This window comes from Mixophyes fleayi, chromosome 1 (genome assembly GCF_038048845.1).
Source record: "Mixophyes fleayi isolate aMixFle1 chromosome 1, aMixFle1.hap1, whole genome shotgun sequence".
Taxonomy (NCBI): domain Eukaryota; kingdom Metazoa; phylum Chordata; class Amphibia; order Anura; family Limnodynastidae; genus Mixophyes; species Mixophyes fleayi.
Window position 1 is genome coordinate 267,836,867 of NC_134402.1, and position 19,601 is coordinate 267,856,467.

Sequence of the window (19,601 nt, forward strand, 5' to 3'; positions counted from 1 at the left end):
AGATAAAGGGATACATTGTGCAGAACAGTATCAATACATTCTGATGGTGACAGGACTAGCAAAGCTACAGAATCCTCTATGTAAAAGAAGTGTGGGCAGTGTGTTAAACACTCATTATTATAGGTTTTAGTATAATGTAAACATGATGCTAACATATGTATAGACTCCAAGGGCTAAATTTATCAAGCTGCGGGGTTTGAAAAAAGTGGAGATATTGCCTATCGCAACCAATCATTCTAGTTAGCATATATTTAGTACATTCTAAAAAATGACAGCTAGAATCTGATTGGTTGCTATAGGCAACATCTCTACTTTTTCAAACCCGCAGCTTGATAAATTTACCACCCAAAATTAATCATGAGTCAGCTGAGAGATCACAACCCTATATTTTAAAGTACTCGACTACAACCACAACGTCAATACTAAAATCCACATTAATTATAACAAGAGAGACATAATACCAAATGTGAACAGGATGTATAGAATAATTATTTCCAGCAGCAGTGGAGACCTGAAAATGTTGAAAATATTAATGCATCAACTTAAAATATTTTATCAGAAACATTCTTCAGCCCCACTTCATCCAGGATCTATTAATTGTAACTGGTATGCAAACTTCTAAAACAGGAAAATGTTGGTTTATTGCATTTTGCACATGTAGCAGAAAAGGAGAAGTCGATACTACAGCTCAAGATATTGTGAAGCCAGCCTTATTTTAGGGATGAAACATCATCATAATTAATAAACTTAGACACTATATACTGAAGAGATCCACAGCTGCTTTCATACAGTCAGTGCAATTTGTGTTGGGTCCTCCCTTGGTAAGATACAATAATAATTTCTAGGAAAATCTTTATTTGGCCAATGTCCTACTTAGAACAATGAAATGATGTCTAAAACAAGAGTGTTTCTGTTTCACAATACTGGATAATATAGTTTACTGTAATTTATTTCATAATCTCAAGCAAACAATGTTTCTATTGTGGCCGCAGCACAGTTTTGCTCTGTAAACATTTATTTCTGGAAAAACATAGTAAAAGCTAAGTTAGCATTAAAAAATAATACAGCTTGGGCATTTTAAGACTATTGTGAACTGTATCCATGTGGAAGCAAGGATGCCACGACAAGTACTTTTTATTCCTGCATTCATTATAAAGGACACTAAGACCATAAAAGAAATACAATAACAGAAGAAAAGACACATAAAAACAAAAAAGAAAGAAAAAATATAAATGATTATGGAATGTAACGGATTTAAAACCACTGCACTTGTACTTGTGATCTGAAGTAAGCAGCATTTAAAAACAGTGGTACGAACTGAACTATTGTTTATGTCGGACATCTTAGTGGGGCAGCGGGACCAGAATATCAACATAATTGATGGGGAAGAAGCCTGATTGGCCATGAAGCATCCCTTCATACCAGTTTTCATCAATCTGATTGGTTAGAGTGATGATGTCACTCTCTTTGAAGCCAAGCTCTCCTTCATTTTCTGGATCAAAGTCATAGAGTGCCCGACAACATGGCTGATCCATGGGAGCACCTGCAGCACAAAAAATAAAAAATAAAAATCTCAATTTTAGTTCAGCTAAATGGTCATTTATATAGTCAGCTGGTTACATTTACTAGTAAATTCTCCTATGTACTATCTTCTCTGGCATAAACATTTAATCATAAAACACTTTTTGTAAGAGAGTACAATGTTTATTAACTTCCTTTGGAAAAACAGATTGTTAGTGTGTGTCACAAACATTGCTGGATTTGCCTTTAACTCTAAATTAGGCCTAATGAGTCAATGTAAAGCAGGGAGGGATGCCCAACGTGCATCCCACTATGGGATGTCCACTTTTTGTGTCCCACAGCTGCAGCTCCACATCATTGTTATCAAAGCTGGCATTCATTGGTTAAAATAGCATCTGCAAAGTTTTTTTTAGCTGTGGGCACAAGATTTAGCAGCGGCCTTTCCATCAATTGAATAACAACAAGTAATAAGATTTTTTTTTTATTAAGTAGCATAAGAATTGGGATAGGGACTCCTAATACGTGTTATGTTATGAGCAATTATACTTGATTGGTGTTCTCATTGTATTGATATCCATATTTCTACTTGTGGTGTGCCCAATTATGCCTCGTTTGCCAGTTGCATTCTCTGATGTGTCAGTTATTGTGGTAAAAAAATTCCATAGAATATTACATTAATTTATTTGAAGCAAAGCGTAAAGACACACCCACCCCAGAGTAAAAGTTACCCAAAATTTGCATTAACCGTAAACCTTCCTTCTATAGTTTTGGAGCAGCTTCTACGGTTTCTGAAGCCTCATCTAAAGGGTAAACTACAGGTATAGGAAAATGTGTTTGGATGTTTGCAGCTCTAAGATCTGCCCCAGTTCAGGCCTGTAGCCCCCATATATAAAACTTTGGGCACCCTCAGTGTAAAGTAATATTAAATAACTATTATTGCAAGCCATTGACACAACATACAAATGTGACAGAGATCATGGTTCTACCTGATGGTTTTGGAGTTGTAGCAAGAGAAATCCCTCCATTAAGTTGAGTGATATCAGCAGCCAATGCAAGTTCCAAGCTCATACGTGGTTTGGGCTGATATTCTCGCCTTGGTTGATTTGAAGCATCTCTGATTCTACAAAATACAATGCATTGCAGGTATTTTAAATCAATAATATTAATCTCATTTTACAAGTAGAAAGCAATGGTTCTTTAGTCACAAACCATGATACTGCCATCATCATATCACTTCAACATAGATCCTTCTCCATCACTATACAGTATCTGCAAAGTGTAATATACACACACACACACACACACACACACACACACACACACACACACACACACACATATATATATATATATATATATATATATATATACATACATACACACACGTGTACATACATACATACATACACACTGTATATATAGTTCTTTAATTAGTGTTCTGCCCATTTCAGCCACACACATTGCTAACAGGTGCATAAAGTCGAGCATACAGCCATATAATCTCCATAGTCCAACATTAGTAGTAGAATGGATCCTACTGAAGAGCTCAGTCACTTTCAACGTGATAGTGTCATAGCATATCATCTTTCAACAAGTCAGTTTATCAAACTTCTCTCCCTTCTAGATCTGCCGCAGTCAACTGTAAGCGCTGCTATTGTGAAGTGGAAATGTTTAATAACAAAATCACCAACACAAGCCTCAGATCACTAGGCGCAATGGCAAACATTTACTGGAGTGGTGTAAAGCATATCGCCAATTGACTTTGGACGAGTGGAAATGTGTTATCTGGAGTGACAAATCATGTGTCACCATTGGACAGCATGACGACGAATATGGGTTTAGCAACTTCCAGATCGCTATCCGAATGTGCACAGCCAACTGTAAATTTTGGTAGAGGAATCAAATCATGTAAAACAGTCTGGGGCTGTTTTACATGATTTGGTCTGGTCCCCTTTGTTCCAGTGAGGGGTAGTGTTAATGCGACAGCACACAATGAGATTTTAGAAAACTGTGCACTTCCAACTTTATGACAACTGTTTGGAGAAGACTCTTTCCTTTTTCAGCAGTGAGGTCCATCAAAAAATGGTTTCCTTAATGTTGTGTGTAAGAAATTGCCAGGCCTGCACAAAGCCATGACCTCAACCCCATCAAACACATTTGGGATGAATTGGAATGCCAACTGCAAGCCAGGTCTTATCGCCAAACAACAGTGCCCGATCTCACTAATGCTGCTGTAGTTGAATGAATGTGAATACCCATAGCCATGTTGCAACTTTCTAGCGGAAAGCCTCCCAGAAGACTGGAGGCAAAGGGGAATCAACTCCACATTAATGTCCATGGTATTGGGATGAAATGTTCAACAAGCAAAATTCTACATTAAAAACATGATATTTCTTTTTAATGTGATATTAACATGATAATTGTTATGGATGTAGTTCTCTCTAGCATGCATGGTTTTCTTGCATGTGGGGGAGTTTAAGCTGAAATTAAATTTATTGTCAATTTCTCATTTAAAATTCCACAGTGGCTGTGTTATCAACAAAATGGACAGCAGACCCAAGGAGATATATAAACTGTGTGCAGCATTAGCAAAATGATTGGTAAGGATACTTAACATGAATTGTGATAAGCATAGGTTACTGCAGGGTTTCCCAACCCCAGTCCTCAGGGCTCCCCAACAGTGCAGGTTTTCCATATCTCCTTGCTGGAGCACAGGTGTATTCATTACTGACTGACACATTGTAACAGATCCACAGGTGGTCCTAATTATGTCACATGTGATCCGGAAAACCTGCACTGTTGGGGAGCCCTTAGGACTGGGTTTGGGAAACCCTGGGTTACTGACAGATTGGACAGCTTGCCTGGGAAGATAAATACAGTCTAAAAATCAGGTAGAAATGAAGGTAGCATTTTGGAGGGCTTTGCAGAAAACAACAATGATTGCATGCAGCATTAGTGAAATGATTAATAAGAATTATTAACATGACAGCTGTTCAAGGTGGATGGAACAGTTTTGCTGATGGAAGTTAACAATAAGATAGACAGAAAATAAGTATATGTACTAGTGTTTAAAACAATATCCTTAGTGAGAAAAGCATGAATACAACATCTATTTTTACGGTAAAAACAGGTATTTGCAGGCACTTAAGTAAGTGAAACTGTGGAAATGCATTGAATTTAGGCAAGTAAGTGTCTCAATGAGTATAGAAGATAGAGCTAGATGTGTTTTCATAGCCTAGCTTGAAAGAGGAGGGATTAGAAATGAAGGCTCGATGGAGCACAAAAAAAAAAAAAAAAAGATATGGGATTCACATTAATAGGACACAAAGAGCAGTAAACAAAGCCGAGGTTTCATAACAAATAAAGAGAAGGTGCATTGGAAACAAGATAACCACTGTGAAAAATGTGGTGGGTTTAACACTATCCATCAGGATTTCTCATCACAATCATGTTCTTATAGTAACAAGTGAGAAACTGGGAAGCAAGATCGGTCGTTGGTGTCTGCACTTTATTTTTGCTAAGGAGGGAGTTAAAATGACAAAAAAAAGTAATTTAGCTTTATTGAATACTGTTGCCGAATTATGTATGAAGTGCAATAAATATTACATGGTATGGCAACAGTTAAATAGACCTTTACTATTGTCACAATCATAATTATTATTGAAGCATTTTAAATCAGGCTTTTCTATAATACAGCTCTATTAATTTGTGATACTATAACATTTTATCAAGCGAGTTCCATCTTAACATTCTATCAAGTTGTACTGTTGTATTATTGAATGTTAACGTTCCACTGAGTTGTATTATTAACAAGATTCAATCAAACTGTTCTGCTGTAACATTTTACCTGGCTGTGTTATCTTAGAATTATATCAGGCTGAGCAGTGAGTTGGCCAATTCTGTCGAGTTCTGCCATCATAAGATTACATGATATTATTTCTACTTTAATACGTTATCAGAAAACATTTATGCGGCTGCTTTGTAGTCAAATTACATTTGGCTAATACCTGAAACGTGAGCTGCTTCAAAGAATGTTCTGAGCATAGGTAAATAGTAGTACTGTACAAGAAATGGACAGATATAGACTTGTTTTACTGTTATACCTCATCATCTGATAACACAAACTGAGTATTTTCTACTACTGCAGTTATGATTGAACAGCTGTCTTTCTACCCCTACGCACACACTCCCACACACATATGCACGGATGGCTCTCAGAGAAAAGATGGCCTAAAGTCAAAATAGTATGATGTTGGTAAGATGTTGATTAGATGAATATCAGGACCCATTTAGAGGTATACAAACCAAACCAGGGTTAAATATATTGTACACCCCCCTCAAACGTTGTAATATAGACAGTGAGTGGTGCTTTATGGGCTGGAGTGTAAGGCATTTGATGCCTCAAATGTCCCCGTTTCTCAGAGATAGCCTTCTATTACTACTCTCCCAATTATCAAAGCCATAGCTCTTCCACTGGTCTAATGTCAAAGCTCATTGACTGATTGACTAAGTACATAAAAGGTAATGGTGGAACACAGTGATCCCTGGCACTACCAGATAAGTTCACAATAGGAAACCTGAATAAGCGGCTATATTAGGCACTGCTCCATATAGCATGTTTTATTTTGAGCACTGTTGGGATTTTTAGGCTTATGTAGAGTTGGACATATTTGTAATTGAAAATGTAAGCAGGAAAAGACAAACGCATAAAAAAGTGCTTTTACATGCATGTCTTCAGTCGGATATCTTAAGATGCGTCCAGCTGTATATCTTCACCATATGTGCCAGGTTTATGTATCAGGAGTAACAAGTGTGTATACTTACATCCCCCAATAGCGTAGAGAAAGAGTAGAGATAAAGAGTTGCATTAATCTGCATTCAGTCAATCAGAAGCGACTAGTTAGCGCTGCTGATTGCTATTATCCTCATTGTGTCTCGTTGCACCAGCCTCCAGCACACACAGGAGATACGCCTCCTGACAGGTGCATACATGTACTGCATTCGGTCTATGCTTGCCTGACACTTCCCAGCTCTCATTCCACCTTTCCAAGCAAAAGGAGTCATAAGTGCCAGTTGCAACAATATCTGCAAATGGAGCATTTTTGGTGTGGTTTTGAAAAATAGACGTACATCCGACTCTACATGATCTCCATTATGCTGGCTACTGATGGGTAATGGTTTTGATTACTGCTGAATATTAGACTAATTCAGCATAACTATGTTAACCAATTCAGAATACTAGCTAATTCTTTGCTAGTGGACATTTTGTAATATTGACAAATATATATGTAAAAGTCCCTATATTTTAAAATAACATTTTTGAAGTATCGTCTTCTGTTGTCAAGGACATTAGGGGCCTATCTATCAATCTATGAAGAAGTTATAATCAACTGAAAACTGCAGTTTTTAGGGGTTTTCCACATGAATAAGTAACAAGGCTATTTATTATAGGATCGCAGTCTCATCGTTTGCAAATCCAGTCCAGATAGTTGTCTATGGGAACTGCGATTATGTATTATTTATCAAGCTCTGAAATTCTGAGCTTGACCCTGACAGCTAACGCCATCTGAAGAGGACGTTCACTGTTGTAGTCTAAGGGGAGAGCACTGCAGGAGAAGGAACCGGCAGGCTTCGTGCTCTCCTCCATCGCAAATTCTGCCTGACCATAGGAACCTGGAAGTAAAGAGATTGCAATTGCAACCACTTTACTATAAACTATTCATAATGGAGCTGCTGGCCCGGCTGAACAAAGTTAATAAATAGGCACGTTATATAATTTCTTATCAATGTGATAAGAAATTATAACTAATGCGAGATAAATAAGATGGGTCATAAATAGACCCATTAGGGTCATGAAATATTTGTGTTCACTAGATCTACAGACACATGACTTATGTACATAGAACATACTATTCATTTTTCAGGTTCTTGAAAACTTACTACATTTCCAAAATAAAAATGTATGAAGTGCTCCTTTAAAGATATTTGATAATAATAATAATAACGATAGCCAAAATTGTTATTAGTCATGCGCATATAGGTCCACAGCATGCCGAAACTGGACTTGAATTTATATAGAGATGGGACAGAGACCTCTTTGAAAGTCCTACCTGTGCTCAACCAACTAGCTCAGAATGAACACTAATATCGAAGCTCTGGCTAGTTCAAACAACTGTCACTAATTATTGTTGTTTAATTACAGCTTTGTAAAAAAATGTATTACTTTAGAGCACATTCACTAACCAGGCATTTTGAACCATGGTATCCAATGTTGTATGTTTATGCAAGTTAGACAATGAAAGCAAGTGTTTGATCAGGCGCTTTGGTGTAGCTGCACGTAAATTCAGTAGTAGTAAATCAGCTCTATTGTGTTCCCAAGTGCACACCTGTGAGCCTCCAGCCATGTCCAAATTCTGAAAAAATAGGTTTATACCTTCTTGGAGCAAACATATTAATACAGGTTGTTTGTGTTATGAAAAAGTTCTGCAGCACCAAACAGACACTGGCACCCCTCCAAACTAGCCAAGACAATTTACCATTTCTCCACTTCAGTGTGAGGCTCACCATATTGGCATTTCATTTCTGTGCTGCAGCATTTTGTAGTTTAATTTTGTGCATGACAGGTATCTGCACTTGCAAATATATCATTGTAACAAAAGTAGATGCAAAGACACAAGAAAAGAGCAAAAGCAGCTTTTCCGCTGTACCACACATTTTTCCCCACATCATAAATGAGTCACATGATTTTTGTAAGGTATTTAATTATTCAAAACACATCATAAACTGGTAAGTGTAAAAGCACCTTTTATGCTCATTATTTAAGTAAACATTGTATGTGCCACTTATGTTTCCATGCTATATCTCAAGAACAAGCTATGAAGCACAGATGTAAATCTGCATGTAGGTAACAGAATTCTTACCTGTGTTCAAGTTTTACAGTGACTTCCTGTAAGATCTGCACTGCCTGCTTGTGGTACTCCAGCTGTGCTTGTACAAGAGCAGAGAGCTGGCTCACCTGTTCAATCTGAGCACACAACATAGTTATTGGCTGACTGAGATATGAGATACAAATCTAGTCTCAGTTTATTCCTTTCCCCATAGACCCACAATGTGAAATTGCAAAATGAGATCCAACATATTCTAAAGCTATAAAAACGGCATCGCTAAGCGCCCTATATTTGTTGGTGTTAGTTTTACCTGTTGATGGCGGTCCTCCCTACCTTTCTCCTATATATATATATATAAATATATATATATATATATATATATAAATATATATATATATATATATATATATATATATATATTCAGACTGATCTCTTTTGACTCCAATTCATGCGCCCTTTGTGTCTGTCCTACCCCTTACCCCCTCCCCCCCCCATCCCACACTCCAACCATTCTTTTCCCTATCCTCACCCCCCACCCTATACATAACCTAATCAAAGAGGAAACGCTGTGTGTATTTATGTCTCATTGTTTATTGTATTTGGCTGTTCATTTCATGTTGTTTCCTCTTCAAATAAAAAGTTTTAGGAAAAAACTGGCATTGCTGCCTAAAAATATGGTGTCATTTACCTTTCCGTTCTCTCCCCAAAGTGGCAAATACCAACTATAAGAATACCTGCTAAATCTATCCCCCCCTACCATTTTTGTTTAGAGATACTAATGGCTATAAAAGCATTTCTGGGACAAACAGCCAACATTATACAGAGCCAATTATATTTTTTTTTTATAATACTTTTAAGGTGGAAAATGCTCATGTGTGTGATTACGACAGACGCACCTCAAAGAAATTTGAGGTTTGCAATGATTATGGCCGGTGTAAGTATTGTCCGGCACTCCGGAAAACTATGCAATGGTAATGTAGCAATGAAAGCTGTATACATGGCAATATGTAAAACTTCAGAATAAGTGATAAAATAGATAACTAATGACATGTCATTTGCACATCAAAATTATTGATTGGATCCTTGCTGAGGGGTACAGATTATAGCATTACGCTTATTTGTCTGAAGTGGGTAAGTGCTCTTGTACCCATCCATTACAATATTTTGTAAATAAGACATAGGTGACAGGTTTAGTGGCAGTCTAGAGGTAATTATAAACATTTTATTACTTTATTCATTTTATTTTAAAGCTTATGTAGGACAAAAGGCTTTATGTACTAAAATGTTTTTGCCTGACCGAATGAAAAATTGTCTGAATATATGGAGAACAATTTAGAAAAAAAACTTGTAAATTATAGATTAATACAATTTTGAGAACAAGAGGCAATCAATCAAGTATTCTAAAGTTTTAAAATAATTTACAGAGTGCAGATTTGCTAGAAAACACAAACTCTGGAAACACAATTTCCATTTTGATCAAGAATATTCTTTATGAATAGATTTACAGCTAAGATTTTGCAAACCACAGACATTGATAAATAATTGCACTTGTATTTTCCCACAACTACTCTTTCTGTGGTCAGTCATATCCTGGAGAGTACAGAAGCATTGCTATGTGGAAGAATAGCCACAGCCCTTGTTTTGTACATAAAGTAATGTATTATGTTGCTGTATTGTGGTTAACCTTTGATATCAATCTTAGAGTGGAACTAAATGATGACAAAATATTTTGATGTTATAGTTTAAAACGAAATGTACCCCGCCGTTTCTTTATTGGGATCTTAAGCTTAGTTGTAGCAGGGTTATTTTAATTTAGGCGTTAAGCTCCATATTACCATATTTTATTAGAGTTAGGTTTTACTTGTACTAGTACTCTTCCTTTGTATCAGTGTTAATTTAAGATGAATAGCATAGAAATAAGGTAAATGAAATGATTTTAGTAGAAAACACAGTTGTTTCTTACATCCATTTCCAAAAGGTTAAACATGCTTGATTCTGCAATTTCTTTGGACTCATCAAATTTCTCTAGAGCCTGCCGAATCTCATCATCTGTGATCTTGCCTTGCCTTTTCTTCTTGTAATCAAAGTCCAGGCGCCTACCTTCCAGCTTTTTTAAGTGATGCTGAAAAAGAAAACCGTGACTTTGCTTTTGTTAAACAAATACATATTATTCTGCATATAGCTCTATGGATTATCTTTAAAGCAAATGATCTATAATTTTAATTCATGTTTCAAACTTAAAGTTTAAAACATGAAAGTTGAAAATATTATGTTGCCAAGCTGAATTTTTAACTAAAACATCCATGTTATAACTCAGTGTTCATTGAATTTATTTGCCAGCCCCAGTCATCTTCAGCAAGATCCAGTTTTGTCATTTTTAACCAATTAATCAAGCCATATTTCTTGATGTCACAATGCAGCCCTTAGTCATGTTCCCCACACTGAGCGGTTTATCTTCCTCCAAAAATAACATTTGTATTGGCTGCATAAACCCTTGTGAGTGTAGAAAATATGCCAGAGGGCCAAAAAAAATATTGAAATAACGATGTTAAAACATAATTGATAATTAATTAAGCTTATTAATATTTAAATAAGCTTATTATTAAGCTTATTAATATTTATGTATTTAAGCTTATAAATTGCCAGAACCGAATATGTTTGTAAAGGGAACTCCCTTTAATTATCATGGAGATGTTTTGGGTCCCAACCCATTCAATAAGAACACCTTCCACAATCTTTTTATGCTCACCCCAAATTGTTTCCTAAAGAAATCAATGTATAGCCAAACGGAGGGTGGTCTCCATGGGACCTGTGCCCCTTATACTGCCAAGCCACATTGCAGCTTCATGGGCCTCTACAGCTATTTTAAATGCACCATATGCATTCCATGATAAGGGCATTGATAATCTGTACGATATGTACTCACTGTACTATCACATGAAAGAGGCAAGGAATGACCGCCAGCCAAAGACTGGGAACTCTGCTATTTATACCAACTGTCTTCCTATTACAGCGTGAAGAGCATATGCTCTTCATGTTCCCCAATTTTTTCCACTACATTACAGTGATTATAAACACTTCCATTGCAAGGTAATTTTTAATTATAAAACGCCTGCTAAAAAACATAATTGTGCATTTCAATTGCAGTGTGGTGCGATTTGCAGCAAGGCATGTTAGGAGTTTTCATCCCTCTTTAGTGAGGATAACATAATTTCAAATGATAAAAAAGTATACATTGAAAAGAAAAGGTATTGAATTAATAATGTGTTTCAACACAGCTCACTAGACTTCTATTTTATTTTTAAATGTTCCTAAAAGTGAATGACGACTAGTGGCATTTTCCTCTTCTGCTTTTGTCACGCTAAGTAACATATACTACAGTAGAATGGCTAGCACATATTCTATTTCACTGTTAATGTGCTGCTGACCACTGTATAATAAGTGATTGTATTTCACCTTTTCACACTTTGCCATTGATTGAATTACATGCAGCAGCGTACATTTATACCTACTGCAGAAAATACATGACGGCAATTTCTAATAATTTACAGTATAGCTATCAGTGGTCGAAGTGGAAATTTAGAAGTGGCGGTATGAAAAATGTAATGGGAATGTAAGTGAATGGAATTTGATAGTTATACAATGAAGGCAGTAGGAAAAGTGGTGGTATGGCATACTACCGTATACACCCTCACTTCGACCACCAATAACCGTTGTCATAAACAATATTTTAATATATATATATATATATATATATATATATATATATATATATATATATATATATATATATATAACAAAATACAATAGATAATACAGCGCGTAACTCTAGGTAGACAAATAAGAATGGAGATAATGTCTCTTTTGATAAACGAAAGTCCTATGTTCAGGCGGCTGCCAAATCCTCACAAGGCCAGATGGTGTACTGGATAAAATCTAGAACAAAAATAAGCGAGAGGGGGCGCCACATAGCATAATACTGTATGTAAAAATACAGACTAATGTACCAAATAGTAAAAATAAGGATCACCACGTGGGTACAGACACACAGGTTGAGGTGAATCAACGAATAAGTGCACTCAGGGGTACCGGCACCATACAAATGTAATATGCGTACCAGATATAAAATCTTTAAGGCTTATCTGTTAATATCCTGTGTCATCAGGAGCTCAGATTTTTCTCACAAGTCGGTGTTGTCTCACACAGCGATAGGGGTACGGAGCTGGCACTTCATATGTCCACAGTAACCAATTAAAAAATAGAGGAGACTCACATAGTGTGATATTGTATATCCACACATTTATTTTGTAAAACAATATAGGTGTAAACTTACATAAAAACACTTCAACAAGATCTTATCTGGGTATCTTTGTATACAGCCTAAACACTGAGAACATCAATGAAGGCTCACCAACATATTCCTGGATTCAGGCTCACCAACGTGCAGCTAGACTCAGTAGTCACATCAGAAATAGTCCTCAACGCGTTTCGTCTCAAATAATAAAGACTTCATCAGGAGGAAATGCAAGTATGTGACTCTCTAATGTCACAGATATAAATAGTATGCGCCGCGCCATCTTGCGCATGCGCACAAGCGGCGTCTCCCGGCGCTTTGCGTGGGGACGTCGAGAACGTCTAGAATGGACAGTTTTTTTATTATTGTATAACAGTCACCCAACTTTATACATATGTGACAAACTGATGTTATGAGTATAAGTAGTGTGCGCAGCGCCATCCTGCGCATGCGCACAAGCGGCGTCTCCCAGCGTTATGTGTGGGGACGTCACAGACTTCTAAACTAGACAGTTTTTTTATATATGTCAATCAACTAGCTTTATCAACACCATAAGACTAGTTGCTAAGAGGTAATAGCGCTATAGACTGAATGCCCAATATATAAACTATTGGTTAGTAGTAATTATAAGTATAGATAAAGAATAACATCAGGTAAGCCATCTAGGTGTATAATGACAATCAAACCCCAATAAGTAGTACATCAATAAAACAAATTAAAAAGCTATCTGATACAAATTAACAGTTATATAGCACAGATTACAGCTATATGTTAAAAGGAAATGATGACACTTGCAGTATACATTAACCCCAAAAATGAACACCTGCAGTATGTGCCAATATCACCAGACCTAAAATATATATACAACCCTAAAAAATGTAAAATTATATAAATATGCCTCTCTCGAGCCTCATGTAAACATATATGTGCGTACATACAACAAGGCAAATTACCTAAATAAGTAATGGAACACCCTCATATAATAGGCTATTACTCAGATAAACCTACAAGAAGGGAGCTATTTCGTAATTATCATTAAACCCTGATGGTGTGAGGGTGCCCAATGAATAAATCCAGAACATCTCCCTCTGGGATAACAATTTTTGTAAATCTCCCCCTCTGTCTCCTAATTTCACATTCTCTATGGCCATAAACTTGAGATATTTAGGATCCGATTGATGGAACTCCTTGAAGTGTTGAGAAACTAAATGGCTGGTTACTTGATTTTTTATGTTTCTCACATGTTCCTGTATTCGGATTTTTAGCTGTCTTTTAGTTTTACCTACATATTTATAGCCACATGGGCATTCTAAAAAATATATGACTGATGTAGTTAGACAATTCATTAGTTGTTTGACCATAAACTTCTTCTTTTTGTCATGACTAAAAAACTCTTTATTTATGGGAGCTGTATATTTGCAAATATTACATTGGTTGCATCTAATGCTCCCTTTGATATCTAGAAAAGTAGAGGGGTTCTTGGTAGAAGTAATACATTTCAAATGACTGGGGGCCAGCATATCTTTCAAACTAAGATTCTTTTTGAAGATAATCTTTGGAGAATCCGGAAGAATATCGTGTAGGATAGGGTCTTTTTTTTTAAGACATTCCAATGTTTAGATAACACTGATTTAAATCTGTTATCATTACTGCAAAAGGTGGTAACAAATGACACATCCTCATTTTTACTGTCAGTCTTTTTTGAATAAGACAAGATTTCTTGTCTATTAAGTTGTTCTGTTTTCTCCAACGCGTTATCCAGTAGTTTTTGAGGATAGCCTCTCTTTAAGAATCTTTCCGAATAGATATTAAGTTGTTCTTTGCAGTGTGTGTTGTTACTACAGTTCCTTTTAATACGGTGAAATTGAGAATAAGGAATGTTAGTCTTCCACTTCTTAGCGTGGCAACTCTTAAAATGTAAATAACTGTTAGTATCGACAGGTTTGATAAAGTTCTTAGTGATAACCCCATCGTCCTGTGCAATAAGTATCAGGTCGAGGTATTCAATACTGATTGGATCGTATTTCATTGTAAACTTCAAATTAAAATTGTTCTCCCCAATATATTGAAAAAATTCACTCAGAGATTCAATATCTCCTTGCCAAACTATTAGAATATCGTCTATATATCTTTTAAATACAATGATATTATCCGAATAGGAATTGGCCCTATAAATATACTGTTCTTCCCAAACGCCCATTAGTAAATTCGCGAAACTAGGCGCAAACGTTGTACCCATTGCGGTTCCGCACAATTGTAAATAAAAATGCTCAAGAAATTTAAAATAATTGTGAGTTAAGATAAATTCGATTAAATGGCAAATAAATGCCTTATGTGGGTTGGATAGAGAAACATCTAAATCCAAAAAATATTTTGCTGTTTCAATGCCTTTTTTGTGCTCAATGGACGTATATAATGACTGTACGTCAATCGTTACCCACAAATAATCACTGCACCACTTGAAATTTTCAAATGTTTGTAGCACATGTGCAGTATCTTTTATATAAGATTTTAATTTCAAAACATATTTGTTAAGAAATATGTCCACATACTTTGAGATTTTTGACGTCAGAGACTCGATTCCGGCTATAATCGGTCTCCCAGGTGGATCAACTAGATTTTTGTGAATTTTAGGCATATGATAAAAAATAGGTATGATAGGGTTGCTCATCATTAGGAATTGAAACTCGTCCTTAATAATAATGTCATCATGTAGAGCTTTAGTGAGTAATTCTCTGAGCGAATCAACATAATCATTAGTAGGGTCTTTGGTGAGACGGGTATAGGAAGCTTCGTCATTTAGTAGTCTCATAGCTTCATTAATGTAGTCACAACGATTTTGTATGACAATGCCTCCTCCTTTGTCAGCCTGTTTAATTATGACGTCCATGTTTTTCTGGAGGTTTTTTAAGGCTTTATTTTCTTGAAAACTAAGATTGTTGTTGGTATGAAAATTAATATCTGAGTCACACAAATCTGATGTGATTAATTCTTGGAAGATTTCTATATGTCTACTTTTCGATTCAAGTGGGAAGTATTTTGAGGAAGGTTTAAGGCCAGATTTAGACTGAACATTGTAATTTGTTATAACAGCTTGGTCTTTCTTAGCAAAATGCCTTTTCAAGGTTAATTTTCTAACAAATTTGTTAATGTCAATATAGATTTGGAATTTATTGGGTCTTTTTATTGGAGCAAAGGACAATCCTTTGCTTAGTACTGATATCTCAGATTTATTTAGTACATGGCTAGATAAATTGAAGATTCCTTCACGTTTAAGACTTTCATGATTTGTTACAGAAATCTCCTCTTTTGAGGTCTTGAGGCCTCCCCGTTTGCCTCTCCTTCGTTGTATCTGCGTTTTAGAGGGGATGCTAATTTTATATTTTCTCTGAGAGGTCGTTTTTACTATTTGGTACATTAGTCTGTATTTTTACATACAGTATTATGCTATGTGGCGCCCCCTCTCGCTTATTTTTGTTCTAGATTTTATCCAGTACACCATCTGGCCTTGTGAGGATTTGGCAGCCGCCTGAACATAGGACTTTCGTTTATCAAAAGAGACATTATCTCCATTCTTATTTGTCTACCTAGAGCTACGCGCTGTATTATCTATTGTATTTTGTTATTGGTATTGCGCTATTGGTGATCTAGATATTTAGCTGCATACTCTGTCTAGACAGCATTATACACCCAATATGTGGAAAACAGGGAACAGGGTGAACCAAAGATTTGAAAATTGTCAAAAAATTTTTGAGGATAATATTATTCCACAAGAGCCACAAAATGATATTGATAATCTTTTCTGGGACCTCGAAAAGGCCTTGATTAAAGAAACAAAAGCTTGGTGGGATGTAAATACCCTGGAAAACTATATCAAGGTTGATCGCATACCAAGAGGTTTGAGAATTAACAAATCACCCACTTTCTCTTCTGATGATTCTCATTTCAATAAGGAATGGGACTCAATTCTACATGATTGTTCTAGAAAACTCATAAAATTGATTATATGTGAAAAAAAGAAATTTCTTCACAATTTAGAAAATGAGATTACTGAAAAAGAAAAAATCTTAGAAACTCATAAAGAGAAAGCTTTTTTCTCTGAAAATGAGGCAGTTCTCAGCAAAAAACTAGAACGAGTAGAAACTGATGTTATTAAGATCAAACAAAGGAAATTTGCACGAGACAAACACGATTATGAGAATAACAACATTAAAACCTGGAATAGATCCCAGAATGAGGTATTAAGGAAATATCAACCCCATGATAAAGCAGGTTGGAATACCGTCCCATATAAAAGATTTAAGGTCTCTCAAACTCCTAATTATGAGACTAGAAAATTTCCCAAATCTAAAGATGGTACTAATATAAACGTAATATAAACGTGAAGGAATCTTCAATTTATCTAGCCATGTACTAAATAAATCTGAGATATCAGTACTAAGCAAAGGATTGTCCTTTGCTCCAATAAAAAGACCCAATAAATTCCAAATCTATATTGACATTAACAAATTTGTTAGAAAATTAACCTTGAAAAGGCATTTTGCTAAGAAAGACCAAGCTGTTATAACAAATTACAATGTTCAGTCTAAATCTGGCCTTAAACCTTCCTCAAAATACTTCCCACTTGAATCGAAAAGTAGACATATAGAAATCTTCCAAGAATTAATCACATCAGATTTGTGTGACTCAGATATTAATTTTCATACCAACAACAATCTTAGTTTTCAAGAAAATAAAGCCTTAAAAAACCTCCAGAAAAACATGGACGTCATAATTAAACAGGCTGACAAAGGAGGAGGCATTGTCATACAAAATCGTTGTGACTACATTAATGAAGCTATGAGACTACTAAATGACGAAGCTTCCTATACCCGTCTCACCAAAGACCCTACTAATGATTATGTTGATTCGCTCAGAGAATTACTCACTAAAGCTCTACATGATGACATTATTATTAAGGACGAGTTTCAATTCCTAATGATGAGCAACCCTATCATACCTATTTTTTATCATATGCCTAAAATTCACAAAAATCTAGTTGATCCACCTGGGAGACCGATTATAGCCGGAATCGAGTCTCTGACGTCAAAAATCTAAAAGTATGTGGACATATTTCTTAACAAATATGTTTTGAAATTAAAATCTTATATAAAAGATACTGCACATGTGCTACAAACATTTGAAAATTTCAAGTGGTGCAGTGATTATTTGTGGGTAACGATTGACGTACAGTCATTATATACGTCCATTGAGCACAAAAAAGGCATTGAAACAGCAAAATATTTTTTGGATTTAGATGTTTCTCTATCCAACCCACATAAGGCATTTATTTGCCATTTAATCGAATTTATCTTAACTCACAATTATTTTAAATTTCTTGAGCATTTTTATTTACAATTGTGCGGAACCGCAATGGGTACAACGTTTGCGCCTAGTTTCGCGAATTTACTAATGGGCGTTTGGGAAGAACAGTATATTTATAGGGCCAATTCCTATTCGGATAATATCATTGTATTTAAAAGATATATAGACGATATTCTAATAGTTTGGCAAGGAGATATTGAATCTCTGAGTGAATTTTTTCAATATATTGGGGAGAACAATAATTTTAATTTGAAGTTTACAATGAAATACGATCCAATCAGTATTGAATACCTCGACCTGATACTTATTGCACAGGACGATGGGGTTATCACTAAGAACTTTATCAAACCTGTCGATACTAACAGTTATTTACATTTTAAGAGTTGCCACGCTAAGAAGTGGAAGACTAACATTCCTTATTCTCAATTTCACCGTATTAAAAGGAACTGTAGTAACAACACACACTGCAAAGAACAACTTAATATCTATTCGGAAAGATTCTTAAAGAGAGGCTATCCTCAAAAACTACTGGATAACGCGTTGGAGAAAACAGAACAACTTAATAGACAAGAAATCTTGTCTTATTCAAAAAAGACTGACAGTAAAAATGAGGATGTGTCATTTGTTACCACCTTTTGCAGTAATGATAACAGATTTAAATCAGTGTTATCTAAACATTGGAATGTCTTAAAAAAAGACCCTATCCTACACGATATTCTTCCGGATTCTCCAAAGATTATCTTCAAAAAGAATCTTAGTTTGAAAGATATGCTGGCCCCCAGTCATTTGAAATGTATTACTTCTACCAAGAACCCCTCTACTTTTCTAGATATCAAAGGGAGCATTAGATGCAACCAATGTAATATTTGCAAATATACAGCTCCCATAAATAAAGAGTTTTTTAGTCATGACAAAAAGAAGAAGTTTATGGTCAAACAACTAATGAATTGTCTAACTACATCAGTCATATATTTTTTAGAATGCCCATGTGGCTATAAATATGTAGGTAAAACTAAAAGACAGCTAAAAATCCGAATACAGGAACATGTGAGAAACATAAAAAATCAAGTAACCAGCCATTTAGTTTCTCAACACTTCAAGGAGTTCCATCAATCGGATCCTAAATATCTCAAGTTTATGGCCATAGAGAATGTGAAATTAGGAGACAGAGGGGGAGATTTACAAAAATTGTTATCCCAGAGGGAGATGTTCTGGATTTATTCATTGGGCACCCTCACACCATCAGGGTTTAATGATAATTACGAAATAGCTCCCTTCTTGTAGGTTTATCTGAGTAATAGCCTATTATATGAGGGTGTTCCATTACTTATTTAGGTAATTTGCCTTGTTGTATGTACGCACATATATGTTTACATGAGGCTCGAGAGAGGCATATTTATATAATTTTACATTTTTTAGGGTTGTATATATATTTTAGGTCTGGTGATATTGGCACATACTGCAGGTGTTCATTTTTGGGGTTAATGTATACTGCAAGTGTCATCATTTCCTTTTAACATATAGCTGTAATCTGT

At 35.5% G+C, this 19,601-nt stretch overlaps 1 protein-coding gene across 1 annotated transcript in view; it reads right to left on the reverse strand.

The window, feature by feature from the left end:
- Nucleotides 1-838: 838 nt before the first annotated feature.
- The window catches only part of SH3GL2 (SH3 domain containing GRB2 like 2, endophilin A1), a 125,844-nt gene continuing 107,081 nt past the window's right edge, over nt 839-19,601 (reverse strand). The window contains exons 6-9 of the mRNA XM_075210867.1: nt 10,372-10,530; nt 8,442-8,545; nt 2,508-2,641; nt 839-1,543 (exon numbers count right to left, since the gene is read on the reverse strand). Coding sequence (XP_075066968.1) covers nt 1,344-1,543; nt 2,508-2,641; nt 8,442-8,545; nt 10,372-10,530 — 597 coding nt within the window. The 3' untranslated portion in view covers nt 839-1,343. The remainder of the gene's footprint in view (nt 1,544-2,507; nt 2,642-8,441; nt 8,546-10,371; nt 10,531-19,601) is intronic.